The 22522-nt window shown below is 36.1% G+C and overlaps 1 protein-coding gene across 1 annotated transcript in view; it reads left to right on the top strand.

Moving 5' to 3' along the window:
* The first annotated feature begins 288 nt into the window (after positions 1-288).
* LOC140138288 (receptor-type tyrosine-protein phosphatase T-like) overlaps positions 289-22522 on the top strand; it is a 28613-nt gene continuing 6379 nt past the window's right edge. The window contains exons 1-23 of the mRNA XM_072160201.1: positions 289-544; positions 1089-1397; positions 1685-1972; positions 3501-3607; positions 5767-5971; positions 6827-6938; positions 8070-8313; positions 8874-8919; positions 10609-10699; positions 11143-11210; positions 12132-12212; positions 13586-13716; positions 14303-14390; positions 14846-14922; positions 16524-16560; positions 16824-16921; positions 17767-17892; positions 18220-18377; positions 19482-19617; positions 21017-21166; positions 21609-21708; positions 21833-21909; positions 22331-22465. Of these exons, the coding sequence (XP_072016302.1) occupies positions 289-544; positions 1089-1397; positions 1685-1972; positions 3501-3607; positions 5767-5971; positions 6827-6938; positions 8070-8313; positions 8874-8919; positions 10609-10699; positions 11143-11210; positions 12132-12212; positions 13586-13716; positions 14303-14390; positions 14846-14922; positions 16524-16560; positions 16824-16921; positions 17767-17892; positions 18220-18377; positions 19482-19617; positions 21017-21166; positions 21609-21708; positions 21833-21909; positions 22331-22465 (3120 nt within the window). The remainder of the gene's footprint in view (positions 545-1088; positions 1398-1684; positions 1973-3500; positions 3608-5766; positions 5972-6826; positions 6939-8069; positions 8314-8873; positions 8920-10608; positions 10700-11142; positions 11211-12131; positions 12213-13585; positions 13717-14302; positions 14391-14845; positions 14923-16523; positions 16561-16823; positions 16922-17766; positions 17893-18219; positions 18378-19481; positions 19618-21016; positions 21167-21608; positions 21709-21832; positions 21910-22330; positions 22466-22522) is intronic.

The following is a 22522-nucleotide window of genomic DNA, read 5'->3' as shown; positions in this document are numbered from 1 at the left end:
TGCATTATAACTACAACGGTAGATATAAGTTGGAGTAGGTTTTCCCCTTGGATATGGATAAGGCTTAAGAATTTGTTTGCATCCATTGGATATTAAACCAACCAGAAAGTTAGCTCAAACAGTAAGGATACTGCGTGTGTACTGAATACATACATGTATATTATTATTATTATTATTATTATTATTATTATTATTATTATTATTATTATTATTATTATTATTATTATTATTATTATTAAAATCAAATTTACAGAACCATCCCAAGCTCCAGGGGATATTACCAACACCATGAAGACGGACACGTCGCTAACATTCAGTTGGAACGAAATTGAATGTGGGTTCAGAGGCGGGGATATACTCAGCTACAACTACCAACTAACATTCACAAATGACACTGTGATTGAAGATGAACTTACACCAAATTTGAATATAACGGCACATAACCTAGAAGCTTGCACTGACTACATGTTCAATATTGCAGGCGTGAATAGTGCTGGTATAGGAACAAGGAGTAATCCAACATTAACAAGAACAGATTTTGCACGTAAGGTTACACAGTCATGATCCAAAACTCTAGTCATTAAGTCATCAGCTATCTTGTTTAGTACAGTAGTATAGTCACAAGACTTACTATTTGCAGAGCTGTGGCAGCTTGCGACCTACATCTACAGGTCTTTTTTAGCCACTGAAGAGATTTATCCACTTGACTTGCCTCTTGACTACCAGATATATTGATTGATTTTGGTCAAGTGACAAAATCTTGTTGTAAACAAGATCTTGTTTAGGCAACGCAGATGTGTTGGCACCAGGTTAGCTTTAATTAACCTCCCACTTCAAGCTCTTCAAATCATGGTTAGAAGCCATGTGTCCTGACATGGGATTCCAAATATATACCTGCAGAGTTAGGAAGAAATGATCCTCTGTAGAAGACCAAGTTCGGCGAGGGTCAACTGTATGAAGCTCCGGCGCTTTGTAATAACAAAAAAACAAAATAGAGACATTACCGATTTAATTTCATCTAATAATTTCATCTATAAACATTAAAGTTTGCAGACGTCAGCAAAATGTTTACACCTTTTTCCTCTCAGGGCCTGGGTCCGTTCAGGCGCCAGCAGCATCACCTACGTCCTCACCAAATGAGTTATTTATTGAATGGGAGCAACAGATTCTCAATGCCTGTCCTACTGACTCGTATGAAATTGAATATGAATTAATCAACGAAGATCAGTGTAATGAGATTGCTAATCCAATCAGAATGGACGATGATGATAGTACTGAAACCAGTACCACGATAACAAATTTGTCTGCATACTCTACCTACAATGTGTTTATTACTGCTATAAATGAAGCTGGGCCAGGACAGACGGAAGTTATACAAGGAATTACAAGTGAAACAAGTAAGAAAATTATATATAAGTTGTAGAACACATTACGTCCATAAAGACAAAATACTGACAAAACAAAATATCAATTTCCTTTCTATCTGCGAAATACCAATCACCGCCTTAATGATTGACAATTGAATATCGAACCAGCAATGTTTATAATACCGAGTCCTACACCGTTCTCGGTGTCCGCTGTGGATTGAGTATATTATGCTAGCTGTATCGTATGGTCATTACGAGTGGTCTTTTATAATAATGAGTTTACTTCCCCCCATTTTGTTTTTAAAATATTATCACAGCACCAACGGGCGCACCTGAAAACGTCACCTATGAAGCCACATCGGAAAGTCTATCCGTAAGTTGGCTGCAACCACCATGCGGATTCCGCGGTGGGCGCATCGTTAGTTACCAATACACCTTAGTGGATAACTCAGATGGCAACAGAATAGAGAATGACACAACCGAGACGTCTGTTGATGTGTCAGGATTAGAACCTTGTGGATCGTATCAATTTGATGTATATGCGAAGACCGCAATTGATAGAGGACCACAAACAGAAATAATCAATATAGAAACAAATGCGGTTGGTAAGTAATACATATATGACAAGGTCAAAAGAAACAACGGTAATCCGTAACAAGAAACAAGGTTTCAAAGGCTGCGCCGTCGGATAACCTTTTCCATCTGACGGCACACTCATTAAAACCTTATTGCTTGACATGGCAAGTTACCCGAACTCACAGTAACATTGGACGCGTAAACTGAGTGTCATAATGTGTTCAAATCATTGCCAATTTAATAATGAAACTATTGATATAATGTTTTTAATGTACTACACATTATTTGTCTGATTGTCTGGTCCATTTGAATTACATATACCCTCTGAGAAAGATTCAACCTGAATCTTCCACAGAGGAGAGTGAATTCTGTGGAAGATATTTTCAAAATCTTCAACATGCAGGGGTAGTGTGTTTATAAATGGAATGGCTCAATCTTGAAATGTGTATTAAACTATGAGCTCCATCTAAACTCGTTCATTCCCAGGCCTGTTTGCCAGTATACAAATATTGACTGCTATGAGGGGCACAGTTAAAATTATAGGCCCTCGGTGATGTCAAAACCATGACTATGCCCGAAGCGAAGCTGAGGCATAGTCATGGTTTTGACATCACCGAGGGCCTATAATTTTAAACTGTGCCCTGAATATTAAGCAGTCAATATTTGTTTTATATACTCGAATAATATAGATTCTTCTCATTTGATTGGTTAAAAGATTTCCTGACTGACAAGGCCTACAAGCTTTATAACTGCATAGGCCTTAGGCTTATGCACACAGTGCATGCAAGAGCACAGGGTGCAGAATTTGGACCGATATCTACCGATTTCATATCTAAAACAACCCTACCGTTTCTGTGCTAACATCACACACTGCCGAGTGTCCAGGTCGTAGTAATTTGTCTAAAAAGTGACATTTGGCCGGTATAAATCCTTGACATGTAACAGATTGTAAACAATCACTGCACTCACGGCGGCCGGTGGAAGATCGTCGTCAAGGAGAGGTCAAATTCATTGCGAACTGTGACCGCGATAGTCTCTTTTACAACACTGTAATCAACGCTGGCCGTATAGTGGGTGCGCAATGTATACGAGCGATCTGTGTATTCGGGGTTGCGAATATCCAATTATTTCCCGGGCACAGTTGATTCTATGCCCGGGGCACAGTTGTTGCTTATGACGTCATCTTGATAGAAAAAGGGGACACAGCTATTTTAATGACTCCACTTTTAACCAATCAAATGAGAGGAATCTATTTATGAGGTATATAATAGGGGTTAGTGTAGAGCTTCTGTATGTTCTGGTTACCAAGACACCAGAACAGCATGTTCTACGTAGTTTATTCTGTCTTGTTTTTATGATTCCTTTTTTATGCAATATTTGTCCATTTGAAATTGGGCAATACATTGGTCATGTATTCTCTAAAATGTCAGTTGATAGGCATGATAGGCAGGGTACCAAGCATTTAACTTATTCGTAAAACAGCGCATTGCGGTTTAATAATTTTTGAATAGTGTAACATTCCATTTTCCAACATATTTGTTTTCAAATCTTTTACAGCACCCCCAAAGCCAACTAATGTCGTTGTTACGGAGAATACGGAAACGTCGGTTACATTACAGTGGGATGAAATATCTGATCTGCCATGTGAAATAACGCAATACAAGGTACCTCAGGGTGGTATTTGCATCCATTGTGGGTGTAGGGGTGAGGGTTGAATCCACCAAATAAACTTCCGCCCCCCATGAAGCCACAAAAACCCAAATTTGCTCTTGTTTTTGTTTCTAGACTTTTGACAACATCAACTCCTAAATGAAATTGATCAAAGATCACACTTCGCATATTGATAGTGTAGAAGGCCAATTAGCTAATACTGATACATGGACTTACCGGATTCCAACGAAAAACTACATACGGTATTCCTGATTAAGGTGCACTGTTCAATATCCTTGTTCCCGGTTTCTATTCATTGTACGTACAAAACACAAGGCCTCTAACTTTGACCATTCATCCCGAAATTGTATTTCCGGTTCTGCCACTGGAGCTTTCAAATCAAGGCGTGAACTTATACATATGTGTGAAATCAACATACAGTGTAACTTGGACGGTATTCCGTTATGACCAATCTGCACTCTTGAAAATATTGAATGGTACCAAATTGACATCCCGCGTTTACGTTCGTTCATCTATATACTAAGGTTGAATCCAATCCCTTTCTTGTCGGAAGGCACACATGGCCGCTACGTACCGTGGCCTGGGGGGCAATCCAACTTTGGAGGTGACGCGTATGTAGGGCTGTTAAGACCCCCATTTTCAGCGTCGCTGTCACCCAAAGACCCCATATTTTTTACGAACATATTTTCAGTAACTCAAAGACCCCCTATTTTTCATTTGATCTGTCACCCAAAGACCCGTACAAGTTCAATTTTAACAGCAACTTTCATTTATCACTGATTTTGTCACTTATTTTCAAAAAACAAAGAAATTTGAAGCTATTTAGAACTAGAAATCCGATTTTCGAGGTTTCTGTGGCGCTGTTTCGGCTCTCACCCAAAGATTCCATTTAAAAAAAGGTCATGTGCTCACCCAATGACCCCATATTTTTTACATTTTGCTCTCACCGAATGCCAAAAATCATGCTCTCACCCAATGACCCCATATTTTTTACATTTTGCTCTCACCCAATGCCAAAAATCATGCTCTCACCCAATGACCCCATATTTTTAACATTTTGCTCTCACTGAATGCCAAAAATCATGCTCTCACCCAATGACCCCATATTTTTTACATTTTGCTCTCACCGAATGCCCCTTAGTGCGAAAGTGCCAGCCCTACACCTATATCCATTTCAAATTGAAGTGCCCCCCCCAGGACAGTGGCCTTCAGAAGAATTCGTCATCCTTTGCCATCTACAGTCAAACATGAGGGATTACTTTTGCCTCTGCACTTCTAGAACTCTAGAACTCCAGAAAAATTCTTTTCGATGTTATGGTCAAAATATCAAAGTGTTATATATTTTTCTCCAAATAGATATTTGTTCTGCTATCATTACTTATAATTATTACTTATAATCGTTATTCAAGGTAGGCCCGAATCAGCTAACCGCTGGTCTTACCCGGGGCCCTGCAATAATATATATACAAATTTAAAACAACATATGATAAAATATTTAACTTCAACCAACATATCAACATAACTATCCGGCAAGCAGCTTTAAGGTCACCTTCTAAGCTCGCACTGTAGCACTACATTTCGAGAGCATCAATGTCTTTCCTATTAGGTTTGATATAAAAAATACCCAGGATTCGATTCTGCCAAATGGCAATAACTGATGCTTCAAATATATATATAGCGAAAGTCTACCAGATGTTCTGGGTAGTCCTTCGATAGCCTGTTTAGTCTGTTTATTTCATTGGTGCTATTATGCAAGGGTCATAAATACACAATGATAGGAATTTGCAATGGTTCCTTTGTGCCGAATTGATTTACCTTACCGCCAGGCTAATCATAAAAGTGGTACAATTGTCTTGGCCGAAGGGGTTCCACCATTAAATTGTTAACTGCACCAAACATCACTTAGGTGCTTGACACATGACTATAAAAAGTGGCCAAAAGAAAGCCACGTATTTATAAGCGTTTAACTTTGAAAATTGTACCAATTTGCTTCCTTTCTTTTACATAGCATGACCAGTGACTGAATGTGTTTTTCTTAATAAAATGCAAGACAGTGTTCAAAACTCCTGCAAATGAAAGTATTATGTTGTATTCTTTATAATTGTCGCAGTCAATTTTCGTCACGTACCTGTACATTGTTTGCTCGTTTTAGGTTTCATGGCAAGCAATAGAGAAGCCTTACGATGATGATTTCACAGGTGAAGATCCAACATCCATAGACACACCAAATAACTTCTACCTGATAGAGACTCTTGAACCTTCCACAACATACCTCTTTGAAGTAAGCGCTTACAATATCAAATATCCCACATCTGGACCATCTGAATCTGTGGAAGGAGATACTGAACCTTCGACAAGTGAGTTTGCGAGTTTGTGATTTCTCTTTATTTGTCTGTCTGCTGCTACGTAAGAGTAGCGTATCAATACTTGTTTCGTTTGTTGAATATTGGCGGATGATGCATGAAAATGTTAATTTAACCATTTATGATTTTATGTGTGGCGACGGTGCTTCATTGCGTATGACTGTTATTTATTGTGTTTGTGCGTGGACTAAGATCATATGAATTGTAGAGTAATACATTAGCTCTAACGCCCCAGGTGCTTTTAGGCGAAGGGGAAGGAAAGAAGAAAGAAAGAAAGAGAGAGAATGAATGAATGAAAGAAAAGAAAGAAAGAAAGAAAGAAAGAAAGAAAGAAAGAAAGAAAGAAAGAAAGAAAGAAAGAAAGAAAGAAAGAAAGAAAGAAAGAAAGAAAGAAGAAAGAAAAAGAAAGAAAGAAAGAAAGAAAGAAAGAAAGAAAGAAAGAAAGAAAGAAAGAAAGAAAGAAAGAAAGAAAGAAAGAAAGAAAGAAAGAAAGAAAGAAAAGAAAGAAAGAAAGAAAGAAAGAAAGAAAGAAAGAAAGAAAGAAAGAAGGAAGGAAGGAGATGAAGAGAAAAACCTTTTCTTTCTCGGGTGCGGTTTTTAACCACGGACCCCTCTTGCCATTGAGATCTATCTTGGCCAGCCAAGCTTTCCGTACCCATATGTGTGCTCGAATGATGACGCAATCGCATAACGTGGCATCACGGTGCTCTGGTTCAAGATTTGCTTTTATGTTTGGTTCGGTTAGGGTTAATTTACTCATATAAGATGGGAATTAAGGTGTTATTAATACATCGGTGCAGCCGTTGTGTTGTTAACATCTTTTGAATTTGTTCTGCTATTTATGTAAAGGTCTACCCTCTGAAGAACCACTACCTGAAATCGAAGAAAAGCCTGCCACGAAAACAACTAGTACCATTACCATAAGCTTACCAGAGGTACCTGCAGCGTATACATATGTAAAGTAAGTTAAAGACTTATTGGGTGTCAACAGGGAACGTCTACCTAATCGGGAAGAACGAGTGACAAAAAGTCACGCAAAGTCACGATTGAAAGTGTTATATCATGTCTATAATCTGAATCGACATGGATTTTGTTTGCTACATGGTATTATTTACGTATTTTAATACATATAGATACAAAAATACACTTTGTTAACATATTTACAATTTTAAATTGTGAGGTGTTATAGCTAATCGCCGGAACCAGAGCACTCAGCTCTCCATTCCTTCCACTGAAGCCACCTGTAATAGCTTTTTATAGCGAATTGTTAGCTATTGGAATCCCGTTCCTGATTCCATAGTGTCATCCCCTTCGAGCTATCTATAGTAATTTGAAATTCAATCTTAAGGGTCACATGTAACATTTTATTTCATTGTACCCTCCAAGCTGGTCCAGTGTTTATTGCCTGCTAACATTCTATGCCCACATTTTAGAACATGGAGTTTTACTGTGTAATATAGTTTATAATAGCGATCAATGTTAAACTATAGTCAATTAGTAATTTTACTTGCCAAAACAGTAAGTTTTTACTTACTAATATTTCGTCCATCTCGTCGGAGGACTTCGTCAGATGTGAGCATCTGATCCCCATTCCCGGGAAAACTGGCTTCCGGTTGTGAGTAGTCTTACTTCCAGTCTTTAAAAATGGGTCAAATACGTGACTTAGGAAAAAAGTGCCTTCCTCTCTATTCATGATCGTTTTCTCTCTCTTTCCACACCTCCGGATGACAGAGAGATCAGTATAAAAGATGTCCGGATTAAGGGAGGTTGGTACATTGATTTACTTAACACTGAATCCTAACCCTACCTATAAATGATTTGCGCAATAGAATTAGATAATACAACAAAATGCTTTCCTACCCTTGATACCCTTGAATACATTCTTCTAAAAAAGAGTTATCATAGACCACTAAATTTCAAATCAAAACACATTTGTTTTTAGAAATTTCAAACTAAATTTGACAAATCAATGTGTTAGAAGAAACCAAACAGCAATATTCAATAATTATGTACAATGAACATTTCCTAGTGTCTTATAATTATTTTATAGTGTCTAGTGAAATATATGGGTCTTCTTATTGTCACTTTTCAGCAAATATCAAATTGGAGTTGCACCAGTGATTAACACTAACAACTATAAACGAGAAGTCTCTACACCAGATTTTGGAAATTGTGGAGCAACTAATTACATAGCAGGTGAAGTAGATACATCTGCTACAGAGTTTGTCGTCGGCGATGATTCAAGCTATTTGGATGGGTTGTATTGTAATTCAAAATTGTCCAACAATCGGAAGTATGAGATATACATTGGATATGCAAGCCGATTGAACGCTCAGGTATGTTACTTATGTATCCTGTTACAGAATAGAGAAAATTAATTAAACAGTAACAATATTAATTTTAAAACAATATAAACAATGTGGCAAGTAATGTCAAAACCAGTCGAATAATTACCATTTCATGAATCGCGAGACAAGATTCAGGACAATGGGGCAAGGTTGTCAAATTCATCACTTTCTGAAATTGGTATTAAATATTACAGAACCTTGAAATTACAAAGTTGATAACTTGAGCAAGTAATAGTCAAAGAAAAATTACAGCAAATCAGACGAACCTGCAAACTGTGCCAGCAATTAATGTCAATCGATATTAAATTTAAAATATTCCACACAGGAAAGTGTTTTAGGACAGATACACACCCCCACACCCCACACCCCACCCACATTTCTTCGTATCATGGCAGAATAATAGATACAAGTCTAGTCTACAGGTATATAGATTTTAAGCAACTAATGCAATGTACCGATATAACAATTTACCAACTAGGCAAGTGTTTGAAGGAGAAAATAGATTTAGAATGCCAACATTCTCATAAGTCTGTTTATTTATATTGCAGGAAGTCGGTGTTGTATGGGCCTATGAACCAATTGTCGCTCAACCAGGTAACTTCATCTTAGTTTTGTAACATGTCCTAAATTTTTAGCTAATATAGATGTTTGGAAATATTCGCACTTTGGTGTTTTAGTGTATGTTATAGGTAATAGTACATTGCTTAGTTAACGTCGCTGTGTGAAAAATAACCGGCCAATATTAAAAGTACTCTTCTGAAATTCTAGAAAATATAGTTTTGTAACATGTCCTAAATTTAGCTAATTTAGGTGTTTGGAAATATTCGCACTTTGGCGTTTTAGGAAGGATATGTAAACGACAGATAACACCAAAAAATATGAAGAAATTATTTCCAAACCGTGTTACGGCCCACAGCCATTATGTTTCTCATTTTCAAGAATGTGGTTAACAATATGCACATTATTGTCTCATTTCGTGAACAAAGGCCACACAGTAATTGTTACCTACTGAAACTATAATACCAGCTCATTGCTCATCACACAGGTAAAACAGACACATGTGTGTGTGGATTTAACCAGAGAAGATCTGATGTAACATAGTTGAGCTGTTTGCAATGAGTGTTATCTTGGTTTAATAGCTTTTAATGGGGTTTAAGTCCTGCAAAGGTCGTGGTGAATTATACTGTAGACATGACTGCATCATGATAGATCTTTTTAACCGATTCATTCCGATTAAACTCGAAGCAGAAGTTTTTTGTTTACAAAGTTTGAGGTGAATGCGACATCGGAAGTGCTCATACGTGATTGGTTGCTCAAGAGTCCCCGTGATCTCCTTTCCGAGCAATTTCCGATGATTTCCGAATGGGGTTTGAAAAGGTTTATAGCCTACCGTGAATCAAAACCGTTACAAATGGTCGATATTGATGGAACATTAAAGCCATATTATAACATTTCTGTAAAAGTAGATTAGTATTAATTTTCCATAAAATGTCAGCTTTTACTGTCAGATATGTCCCCGTTTAATTTTGAGCCGAGCAAGTGAGGTAATGCAAAGAAAATTGGAATTAACTACCAGCGCTAATACATGTTATTCCAGCGGTTGTAATACGGTACGACCCTCTGATGTGTGTGGGTATGTGCCGCACGCCGTGTACGTACTCTGTTATCGCATACGTGTTCGACTAATATTTTCCATCGTAATAATAAAACGACGGTTCCTGCGTTTACTCACAATCTCGGATTTTGACAAAACTACAACACCCAAAGTCTTGATTTTTGCAGAGTATCTTTGTTTACTAAAGTACATTACAATCGTGTAAAAACCAGAATTTAAAATATTTTTGAGGGCGTTCTCCTCAGGAAATGTTATAATATGGCTTTAATGCGTTATGCGTTACTTCTGCTTCCTGGCATTCTGATTCTAAATAAGGGTGTATCCCACATTCCCAATACCATACCTATACTCCAAGTCTTTGTTCTTCTTTTCCGACATCTGATCTTGATTCATTGTCGATTTAAGTAGTCTGTTCTAAAAAATTATAACAAGTCCAGTCAGCCCAATGTTGGAAAAGCTCGTTTTTTGTAAGAAATTGTCTTGGACAAGGGGGTGTGGCCTTTGGTGTCCATTAATGTATAATGCGTTACGATAAATGAAATATAGAAAAGGTTAACTGGCGACTTTTATGCTTAAATGTATGTCAAAATATTTAAGAAGAATATTGTTTTATGGGTCTATGATATTGTAGAATAGCTTAAAGATATCTTGTATCTTTGTTTTTATAGCGGATACATCGATTTGGCCATGGTTAGCTCCATTGATAGTAATACTCACACTTGTTCCACTGTTGATACTCGGCGTATATTATGCTAAAAAGTAAGTGACACTAAACACAAAAATTATCTGATTGAGATAGAAAGTAAAGAAAAGTCTTCCTTTCTTCTTCTTCTTCTTCTTCTTCTTCTTCTTCTTCTTCTTCTTCTTCTTCTTCTTCTTCTTCTTCTTCTTCTTCTTCTTCTTAGCCTGCGCAAGGACTCGAAGCCACGACCTTACGTCTTATCTCGAGCAACCGTTCTCCATTGTGTGTTTATATGTTCTTGTACATGTGTGGCCACATACAACCTACTAAAAACACAAAAGTTACCATTTACCATGAATTTGATAATTTTTCTCCCGATTTTGCGCATCATGTTTTACTCACCGAAAACACCGATATTGGTCTCTCAATCAAGTAAGCTCAAGTGTTAGGTCATATAGAATTATATGAAAAAAGATTGACAACTCATGATGGTGGCTTATAAATTGATATTATTTTACAGTCGCAATAAATCGAAAGGTCTAGAGAAGGAAGGACACGCCAATGCCGGTTTTGACAACATAGAACTTGGTAAGTCTCAATAAATCGATACTTGGAGACATTTTAAACAAATTGTGGCGAAATTTGTACTATACGGTACAAAACTTATAAGTTCCCCCTAATACTTTTTAGAATAAGTCACGAATAATATTTTACGAAATGTAAAAATGTAAAAAGATATGTATGGTCTTTTTTGTTTTACACATGTGGACCAATTTATGGCGTCACACGTCATTCCGTTCAGTCACATTGGTTGCATGAAATTGGTACCCATATTGAAGACTGCCCACCAATTGTGTACGCCATATCTCTGAAAGGCTAATGGTGTTGCCTGCATTTTGATCATTATCAATGATTTTCAATTTGATATCACGCTCCGCCTGTCTGACCGAATAGGCATTTGCAATCGAGCACGTGTATTATAATCAGGCACCCGGTATCAGGACAATTTGCATTAAAATTGGACAAGTACACTTGGATTATAATCGAGCACCCGATAGAAGGAAAATGTGCATTTCGAGTACTTGATTTACTTTTTAAAACTTTTGAACTAGTGAACTTTTTCATTTGATATATGCTCACTCAATCATGAAGTAAAGTATGAAAACGGAGTTTTGATGCTACGAGTGTTCTGATGATTTTATACCAAAAAAATTCAATTGAAGAAATACTTTTTGTAAATAAACAAATTCAGATATTACTGACACAGGCGGCTGTACAAACTTGTATTATTATAAGACCAATTTATTGTAATGTTTTTGTGGAGGATGTCTGCCATTCGTGTCTGTCGTCAATAAAAAGGCATAAAAAGGCAATACAAGAGGCATATAAACTTGGTAGTTGGAATTCTACTCAACGTCACTCTTTCTTCTGCCTTAAAAAGTGTTAAATTGTCTCACGATTCCGGGCTCCACAACTCATATTTATCTAAATAATATTGTTAATTTGCAGAGCGGCAAGCAGAAGTATCTACCAAAGGAATCGGTACAAACACACCAAAACGTGCAACCAAACCCAAAGCGCCTACTCCGGGTTAGTATTCCGGTTTGATGGTCAAAAGCCGTCCAGTAAACAAAAAACAAACAAAAAACGAAATGAAAATCAAATCCTCACAGATGAGTTAATCGACCTTAATCAATACCTGCAGTATTGTGAGTATGGATGCTGTGTACTTTCGGTTGGCATGATTATAGATTTTTAAACGGAGTATCTAATCACCAATTTTCTCTTTTTTCTACTGGTCATTGGTACTATTATTACTACAAACATTATTTATTGACCTTATCGGTAAATCCCATACGCCTTTGCGAGTACACCTGAGAACTCGGCATTTGACATCACGCCGATCTGCGCTGATGCGCACATCTTTATCGAACATCGTTACTGCGCATTGCAAGTCGGTGTGACATCAAATGACGAGTTCTCAGGTGTACTCGCAAAGGCTTATGGGATTTACCGAAAAGGTCAATAAATAATGTTTGTAGTAATAATAGTACCAAAAATCTATAATGCCATTGCCAACCGTAACCGAAAGTACACAGCATCCATAGTCCCTACTCACAATACTACACGGCTACAAATAAATGAGCCCACAAAAGCTGCAGAGTTGTATAAGTATCAGATTTTTGCTAATTCATTGTGAAACTCGTAATTTCAAAAATACTGATGTGTGGTGAGTAGGAACAGGAAAAGAGAATATGCTTAAGTTTATCTAACACTATGTAGTAAAGAAACAACATAGTCAAACATGATCTATTATGGACAGAAAAAACAGTCCCTTTCATTGTTTGTCATGTTTATGAATGATTTATGAAGATTACTGTATTTCCATGTACCAAACTTGCAGTAATATGGTATACAATCATCAACATAAAACATACAATCTGCAACAAGTTGCAATGCTATAGAATGCTACATTATTTTGTTTTTCTTCAATATTGATTAGAGTATAATTTATCCTTAAACATCTTATGTAAGACCTTGTAAAAACGAGGACAAAGTACTTTGAGCGTCAATCTTTCGATAGGCGTATATAGCACGGTGGCCGAGCGGAACGGGCTAGGACTCATAATCGTAAGGTTGCGGGTTCGAGCCCCGGCGACGCTATCGTGTTGTGCCCTTGAGTAAGGCACTTTATCTCGATTACTCCTCTCCACCCAGGTGTGAAATGGGGAGCTGTTATGAATACTGTCCATTGAGCGCCGCCCAAAGGTATGAGTATGCCTTGGGCATTGTATGTCAGCTGACATATTCTAATGACGGCGGAATAAATGTAAAGCGCTTTGGTACATGTTCACATGTGAAAGGCGCTGTATAAATACCAACATTTATTTTTTTAAACATTTATATAAAAAATGCAAGATGTAACAAACACCCCCACTTAACTAATTTGTCACATACACTAGGTAAATCATCTGCGGCGACTGAGATATATTCCAAACAGCCCGATCCAGTAGACATTAAGCATCTGCTGGAGTTTGTTAACAATAAGAAGGCTAGCGCTGGTGGAAAATTGGCATTTGGAGATCATTATGAGGTATATACGTTATATTAAGTGATTTTAATTTATGATATTTTAAATTAAACATCACAAAAGTGATGTATAAAAGTAAAAACTAGATGATATAGTTATTATTTCAATGCCCCAACCAAACTAAATAGTTGATCTTGTAGATGATTAAAACAGCTGTCACATACTTAGAATTGACCGCTCTGTTCTTGATCTATGGCGGTTTGAAAATCACACCTCGTTGTACAATATAATCTATTTCACGGAATCATATATAAACAATATTGTGGTACTCCAGATTCATCAGGTAAAGTGTGTCGGCTTGACGGAACAGTTCTTTCAGGGACACCCTGTATGGTTAGAAATAGGCATTTGATCGTATTGATTACAGCTAGTAACATTTTAGGCTTTTTTTGTGAACTGTAATTTTGTGAAATGTAATAAAGTATTACAGGTCCTATGATATAAATTCAAAGAGCTTAAAAGAATAATGGTCTGTTAAACTTATCGATTTTTAATTGATATCGCATTTCAAAGAATAAGAACTTTTAGTACGACTTGTATATGCCGTATTTTCTGTTGTCACTCTCATTTTGATTTCTTTTGATTTCAGTTAATACCTGACGAGAAGCTTCACTCATGCAATGTAGCATCACATGAAAAAAATAAATACAAGAATAGATATGCCAACATAATAGCGTGTAAGCGCAAGAATACATAATTATCATTATCTTATAATTGTATTATTACACAATTTCATCTTTTATGATGATAATGATGATGTTGATGATGATGATGATGATGATGATGATGATGATGATGATGATGATGATGACGACGACGACGATTACGACGACGACGACGACGAGGATGATGATGATGATGATGATGATGATGATGATGATGACGATAATGATGAGTATGATGAAGGATGAAAATGATGATTATAACGATGATGATGATAATGAAGAAGACAATTATGATGATTATCATTAAAGATAATAATTGCTATGATGGTGAAGATGATGATGGTGAAGAAGAAGATAATGATAAATGCTAAAGGTGAAAATGATGATAATGTTGAAAAAAAGAGTAAGAGAGTAATATTCTAAGAAATTTATAATCAAAGTGATATACTTTTTTTGTGGAATTTTAGACGACCATTCTCGTGTTGTGCTTCATAAACTTGATGGTGATCCATATTCGGACTATATCAATGCGAACTACATTGATGTAAGTACTTTACAATATGTGACGTGTCATGGTTTTTACATATCTTAAATATAGAGATATTTTGCTCCACAAGGCCGTTTTTCCCAATAAAATCGGACATTCCTAAGCGAAGATATTGAGTTCGTAAGTTATGGTATTTCAAAATTAGAAATTGAGATATCGGCCTTGAAAATTATTATTGACGATGTTGAAAGTAAGAATTACCTTGAAAAATGTCTCAAAAATATAAGATGCCAGTTATATATTCCGGTCTGAAACTATCAGACAATATTTTTAACATTAATAACATCACAAGTTCGCAACAAACCCAAATTGTGAAAAAAAATCACCCGGGCAGAATTTTGGCTATTTTCCATTTACGATCCTGCCCAAAAGTGTCTCGTTTTGATATGACACGTCACATATTTCAAATTCAAGGATATTATGATTAAATAATGTCTTAAAAGTGAGCCAATTATTCTAAGATCATGATACCGCTCGAATCAATGATATACTACACCAGGATATGAAATGCTCTACAAGAATACCTTGACATCCATTAGTTTCAGCTTTCATCAATTTTTGTAACAAGCATTAATGTGCTTATATAAACCATACAAATGGAAACGTGAAAGTAATCTAATATATAAATCAAAATCGGACATTTTGAAATTAGGTAAGATATGGTCCTGTGTCACAACCTGGGGTACATTTGTGTTACATAGTAAAAAAATGAAATGTTTCAAACATTTTACATACACGTCTCATTTGAAGTGGTTCATCCTCCTGAGCATTTTGACACCTTTTTTTTGGATATCGGTTAAAAAATGAGAGAGTGCGAGCAAAAACAATCACAAAGTAGGTGGGATTTTAAACCCCACCTCTTTTTTCCATATTTACAATCATTCTGAGCAAGTATTAGTCTTTTAAATGACCTTCTGTATTTATTTACTTGGTTTAGATGTCTGGGAGTTCATTTAGACATTTTTTTACTAGATTCGAATTTTTAATGGGGGTTTTAGATCAAATGTACGATACGAATCCCTCCTCTTAATCCTCCTCCTCCTAATCCTCAACCACCCTTGGCACATTTCATGCCAAACGTCATAAGTAAAAATAATTAAAAATAATTTTAAAACAGGATAAAAACTTAATTTAAGACCTAATTGAATCTTCTAAGTGAAGGAATACTCAAGCGACACTGTTTTGAAGTCCAAGCTGCACATCAAAATGTAACAAATCCACCTTTTTGGGTACCCCAGTATATGACACAGGATCATATAAGTATATTTTTTGTACGATAGACAGGCTGTCGAATTCTAACCATGGTTGAACGCGAGCCGACGATGATAATGTATTTACACATACAGATGCTATAAGCACTATTATATGAAATAAGCATTAGCTGACATATAGACATATTTACACTTGTTTATCATTAATTGAACAGTGAGAGATGTGAGTCAATATATATTTTACAGAAAAGCACTGATACTGCCTTTAATACTGCCTTTAATACTCCCTATTATATACCAAAGAGATAATCAAATATCTTTGGTCTATACTTATACGTTAACAGGAATTTGTTAATGCATCGTTTTGTTTTATTTTTTTGGAAACAGGGGTACTCTAAACCGAAGAAATACATAGCAACACAAGGTTTGTATAGTGTCTTATTACCGTATATTAAATTGCTTATAGTTTTGACTGACGAATCACTTTTCTGCAATCTTTCAAAATAGAGAATAAATCATAAAGCTTCAAAATATTGAGAATGAATATTGAATAAATATTATGAATAAATTAACTGTTTGTATCTGATTAATATACATATATATTTTATGTAAGAGTTTGTTTACATTTTCTAAAATATGCAATAACTCGTATATAACTGTACATACGTCTATTATTCTGGTTTACAGGACCAAATTCTGCGTCCATATGGGACTTCTGGCGCATGGTATGGCAGGAGGGTGTTCAATATATCGTAATGGTCACCAAATGTAAAGAGGAAGATAAGGTAAACGTGGAAAACTAATTAACCTTTTCTGTGAATATCCTCTGATGACGTATCGATTCGTATGTCTTTACTGTGCAAATCAATGATCAACGTGCGCAGTAAATATTTGCGCATCGATGATACGCCATCAAAGGTAAATACGCAATGGCTTATGGGATTGACAGAAAAGGTGGATTAGACTACACATGTCTTTAAAAAAAATGAACCACATTTTCCAGAAACTAGATATATGGTAATAACCGCTAGTCAAACTTTGCCTGTATCATATACCGATGCAGAGTGATCAGCGATGGTCACTACGTGATTGCACATTGTTTTTTTCTGTAACTCATGATCATTGACCCATCTGATCCGTGTCCTGCCTCAGGCTATACGACAACCTATTTATATGGTCACTTCATAGACCTTCAGTGAAAATGCGAAATTAAATTAAGGCAGGCGAAGCGTTATGTACTGATATTTTTAATCCAGAGACAAACTGTCACTGATTTATAGTTTGTAATCAGTAAAACCAATCCCTGTTTATTCTTTTATTGGTTAATAATAGTCGAAATTAGCTAATTACAAGTACAATTTTCAAGCAAACAAAAACACACACACTGTCTATTTTATCCACTCGAAGAGAGCATTTCATTCGAGCTACTCTCATGAAATCCTCTGCAATGATTGTCAAGTACAATATCAGTTTATCTCATAGTTCATAGATCCAGAGCTTCCTCAACAGGACCGTCAAGATCTCCAGACGATCTTTATAATAATAATCAGTTTCATGGTCCATGTCTGCACATTGTATGAGTTTCATTCATTCCAAATAACTCATGAAAATGTAATTGCTTTTGTAACAGGTTAAGTGTGAACAATATTGGCCAGAAGAACTTCAAAAAAGTGAAACCTATTGCGATATTGTGGTAACTATGATATCTGAAGACGTACAAGCAGACTATACTGTTCGCCATTTTGAAGTCAAGAAGGTAATACATAAAAAGGCAGCATAAAATTGCCCATCCATTCCCAGCATCGCTTTTCGATTCACATGGTTGACATACGTCGCGCGTTATAAATCTCTATAGTTTAAAGACTGGGGACTCAAGGGTAACACAAAGATAGTAAAAACCAACAGTGCCTTACTATATAAAAAAGTATAATAGGTATAGTGCATTTTTGTTTCATCAAGCCTGTGACGCATATCTTAAACCCTATTCAACACCACCACCTTTGTCACTGTTTCAGGAAAGTAAGAACACAAATGATCACGCTCATGTATATGTTTAGATAATGTTTTCTCCGATCATGTCCAGGTGTTTGACAATGCTACTCGTGTAATCAAACATTATCATTACACCTCATGGCCCGATCACGGAACACCAGAGTACGCCACTCCACTCCTCAATTTTATCAAGATGGTAAGACGTGCAACTGAAGAGGAGAAAGACAATCCAATCATTGTGCATTGTAGGTAAGTGGGAAGCCTAGATGAAAAGAAACAATTTTATCGCTGTCCACTATTGACTATGTATGTGCGTAAATTGATTTTGAATTCAAATTTACCGCATACAGTCACGGACAAAAGTTTGGAATATTTTTATTTTTTGCATATCCCTGTTTTTAAGTGCAGATTTCTTACCATCAATGACCTGTCAGCAATGCAAAATGGATCACGGCTGTCTCAGGTACCAGTCTATATTACACATAATGTACTACAATGGCTTCTTAAACCTGACCAATGAACAATCGCAGTTATTTTAGCGATATGATTTATAAGCTTGCATTGCCTTTTGCATTACCGTGTAAAAAACCAGCTTAACTTTGTTGCATCTTTTTGTTGTATACGATATTTCTGATCTTGGTGTGCGAGTTGAGCGCAGGTTTAAACGCCCGCGTCATTGACTTACGTAATCGCGGCTACAAACAGAAGGATTTTGGTGCCGCTTTCGGAATTACACAAGGTGCCATTTCTAACATTTTAAAGAGACGTCGAAAGACCGCTCCTACCGTCGAAAGACCACACCTAGACCTTGGTCATGTCGGCCCCAAAAGACAACCGCCAGGGAAGACCGATCTCTCCTGAGACTTTTACGATATTACTTGCTCAATTATCAACTTTGCAAGTAAGAGACTGAACAAGTCACAGTGAAAATTTAATTTATTTTTTTTCAAACAAAAAAGTTTTCTAGAGTCTTTAATCTCATTTTGTGATACAAAGTGACCACCAAAAAGTGTTGCAATTGTGTGATCCTTCCATTGCAATGCGCTTCCTCAGGTAATTCTTTGCTTAATTGACAAACTGTGTAATATAAACATCAGAGGACATTTGTATCTTTCAATTCAATTCATTCAACTGAGCACTACTGCAGAACAATCAACCTGTTCCTAATATGATTGAAAACTGCATTTGATACCAAAATGAAAATATTCTTTTGAAAAAACTTTTGTCCATGACTGTATTATATTGTTGAATATGATATTGCTTTTTGTATCGTGAGGCCCGTGAAAAAGAAAACAATATCTCCTTTTAAATTCTTACAAACTTGTTTGTTAACCCTTGCTCCCTTGCAAATAGTGCTGGTGTTGGTAGAACAGGGACATTCATAGCAATAGAGAACCTGCTGGAGCAAGCTAAACATGAGAAAAAAGTAGACGTCTTTAAGACTGTCTCAGACATGCGTCAAAAACGAATCAAGATGGTCCAGACTGCCGTGAGTACCGTATTGTGTTAATCCATTTAAAGTCAACACGCTGCCTTCGGAAAATTTTTGGAATATCGTCCACAAAGAATTGTGGGTCATGTTTAATTAAAAATAAAAATATTTTTAGGAATTATGAGAGGTAAATCTGCAACATATACCGTTACAGCGGTGGATTTATGGGCGTGTCGATTTTTGTGAATAAATTTGGTGAACTAAATCTGATGGTGTGTGATATTACCAACGCACTGAATGGTCTATTGTTCTATTGTGTCCGAGTTGAGCGCTGACATATTGGAAAATCAATATTCATGAGAGTATACATTCAACGTCCAATTTTCAAAATTGGGTGACTTGTGCTTGGCAGGTGTAAAATACATCTGACTGCGCGTTTTAAATACGTAACGCATAAAGGCATTGACATCATCGAATGGCTGCCTATAGTGCTGTTAGTGTTAGGCCTATGTGGGGGGGGCTGTGTTTAGTTTCTATAATAATTATTATAAGGCCTACATTTATTTGTCATTCCTTTCTTTTCCTTTCTCTGTACTTATTCTTTCCTTGCTAAAGTATCACTCCCTCTTCTTATCTCCCTTCCCTTCTCCATCCCCTCTTACTTTTTGTCTCCTCTCAGTCCTATCATTTTCCTTACCTTTCTATTTATTTACTTCTATTTATTTATTTCTCTTAATTTCTTCCTTTTTCTCTCTTCCTCCAGTCCCCCTCTCATTCTTCATATCCCCTCCTCCACCTCTTCCTCCCTCATCCCCTCTCAAGACCTCTTACAGAAGAGCTGCCCCCTTCAGTACGCCACTGTTTATGACATTCTCCTTCTTAAAATAACATAAAATGTCAATTTGGGAAACAACTTTTATATAGGCCTATACCGGTATACTTATTATATGTTACATGTATACGTAGCTATGATTACCATTATACAGTACTATAGCCATGCAGACATGGCAGCCTTGATGTTTAATCATTCAGCAAGCGCATTCAATTTATTTAAATGAAGCACCTAAAGTCAGTGGGGTGACAACGAACTGTACGTGTCAGCGGCTAATGTGTGCCTTTTGTGCTTACGGCTACTCAATCACACCCTTGGGTTTTATGGTAACAAAAGGTACTTTTCGTTCCAGTAGGCGATTTCATGCGACTTTCGTTTGATCACTTATTGACAGTAGCCTGCTAGGTAAAGCGTTAATACACTGTCGGGTCAGCTTACCGATTTAATGGCGGAAGCCCTATGTCTCAAACAAAAGGTACCTTTCGATGAATAGCTTGTCAGATTTCAAATCGGCACAAGTGAACAATGCGTTACATAATCTATTGCTTCTCCATCTTTAATAGCTCCATGGATATTACAGTATTTACAAACATTCGCTGAAAGTTTGATGATTGTATTTTACAGACCCAATATGACTTCATATACGATGCATTAGTGGAGGAAATAGTTTGTGGCAATACATTGTTAAGCGCTAAACAATTCCAAGAGAAATACCGTGAATTGCAAACAACGAATCAGAACACCAAACGATCTGGATTGCAACAAGAATTTGAGGTACTTATAAATAAATTTTTAGAATAATGTAGGAAAGCAATTCATTAAATACATACATTTATTATAATAATTATTATTATTATTATTATTATTATTATTATTATTATTATTATTATTATTATTATTATTATTATTATTATTATTATTATTGGCCAAAGCAACATTACATTAAAAATAATATAAAGACATAATAAGGAAACCAGCAGGCAAAACTGCTATAAACGCTTTTTATATCATTAATACTTATTTTTCTACATCCGTCTCACCCATTCGCATTAAGTCACAATTTAAAGATGTTAATGCAAGAAAGCTTTATCTGCAATTGCTGCCCTATAGGCATTTGTCAATTTATGTATTCTAAATTCAATATAATGCACCCGGCAGCTATTGCAGACAGCGCCTTCTTATACTAACCCCTCGATTTGTCATTTGGCCTGTAAAGAAACTGCAGAGATTATCCAAGGCACCTCGGAGTGTCACGAAGCGAGGAGGTATGGACCCTGTCAACGTTAGCAAGAATAGATTTCCAAATCTTGTACCAGGTAAGAAAGTTTCGATGATTTTTTTTAAATATCGGTTTTCAAATGCTTTAATGACATAGTAATTTATATTACCTACAAACCTTTCGATAATCAAAGGTATTTTGTGTTTGTTTTGACGGTTTAGTGGACAAGTCTCGACCGTACCTGATGACGCAAGGAACCGATGGTAGTACAAACTACATTAATGCTGCATATCTAGATGTGAGTACTTGAAATGTTAAAACATTTCAAATTACTATATGTGCACATTATTTTGAAAATAAGTAAAGATATTAATATTTACCGTACCACCGTGGCTGAAAGACTGGATTATGGAAGAATAATTTGTAACATTTTAATACACATCTAAAAAAATTTAAATACTTGTATTTCGATTAAAATATTTAACAATGATTTAGATTATTCTAAATCCTTGGAATAAGTAGCATTATCATACCACACTAGTGCACTTACACACAGTAGGAGTAATCCAAACAGCTCTTTTCAGCTCCATTTATTAAGCTCTTCGAAACCAACGGAGTTATAATTATCATATTGACAATTGACTATACGTTCAGCAATTATGATGCCATGTCTTCTGTATTCCTATATTAATTCAACTTTATTTTCTATTCTTGAACAGGGACACAATCGTAAGGACATGTTCCTGTCAACTCAAATGCCGCTACCAAATACTGTGGGAGATTTATGGCGAATGATGTATGATTATAATTCTTACACAATTGTAATGCTCAACCCTTTGAATACGACTGATAAGGTAATGTAGTATTCGGCATCAGATGCAAGGAATACAATATAAACAGCAGTTGTATTC

The sequence above is a fragment of the Amphiura filiformis genome, chromosome 17 (assembly GCF_039555335.1).
Source record: "Amphiura filiformis chromosome 17, Afil_fr2py, whole genome shotgun sequence".
NCBI classification, from domain to species: domain Eukaryota; kingdom Metazoa; phylum Echinodermata; class Ophiuroidea; order Amphilepidida; family Amphiuridae; genus Amphiura; species Amphiura filiformis.
The sequence above is the reverse complement of the archived record's forward strand: the minus strand, read 5'-3'. Positions and strand labels throughout refer to the sequence as shown.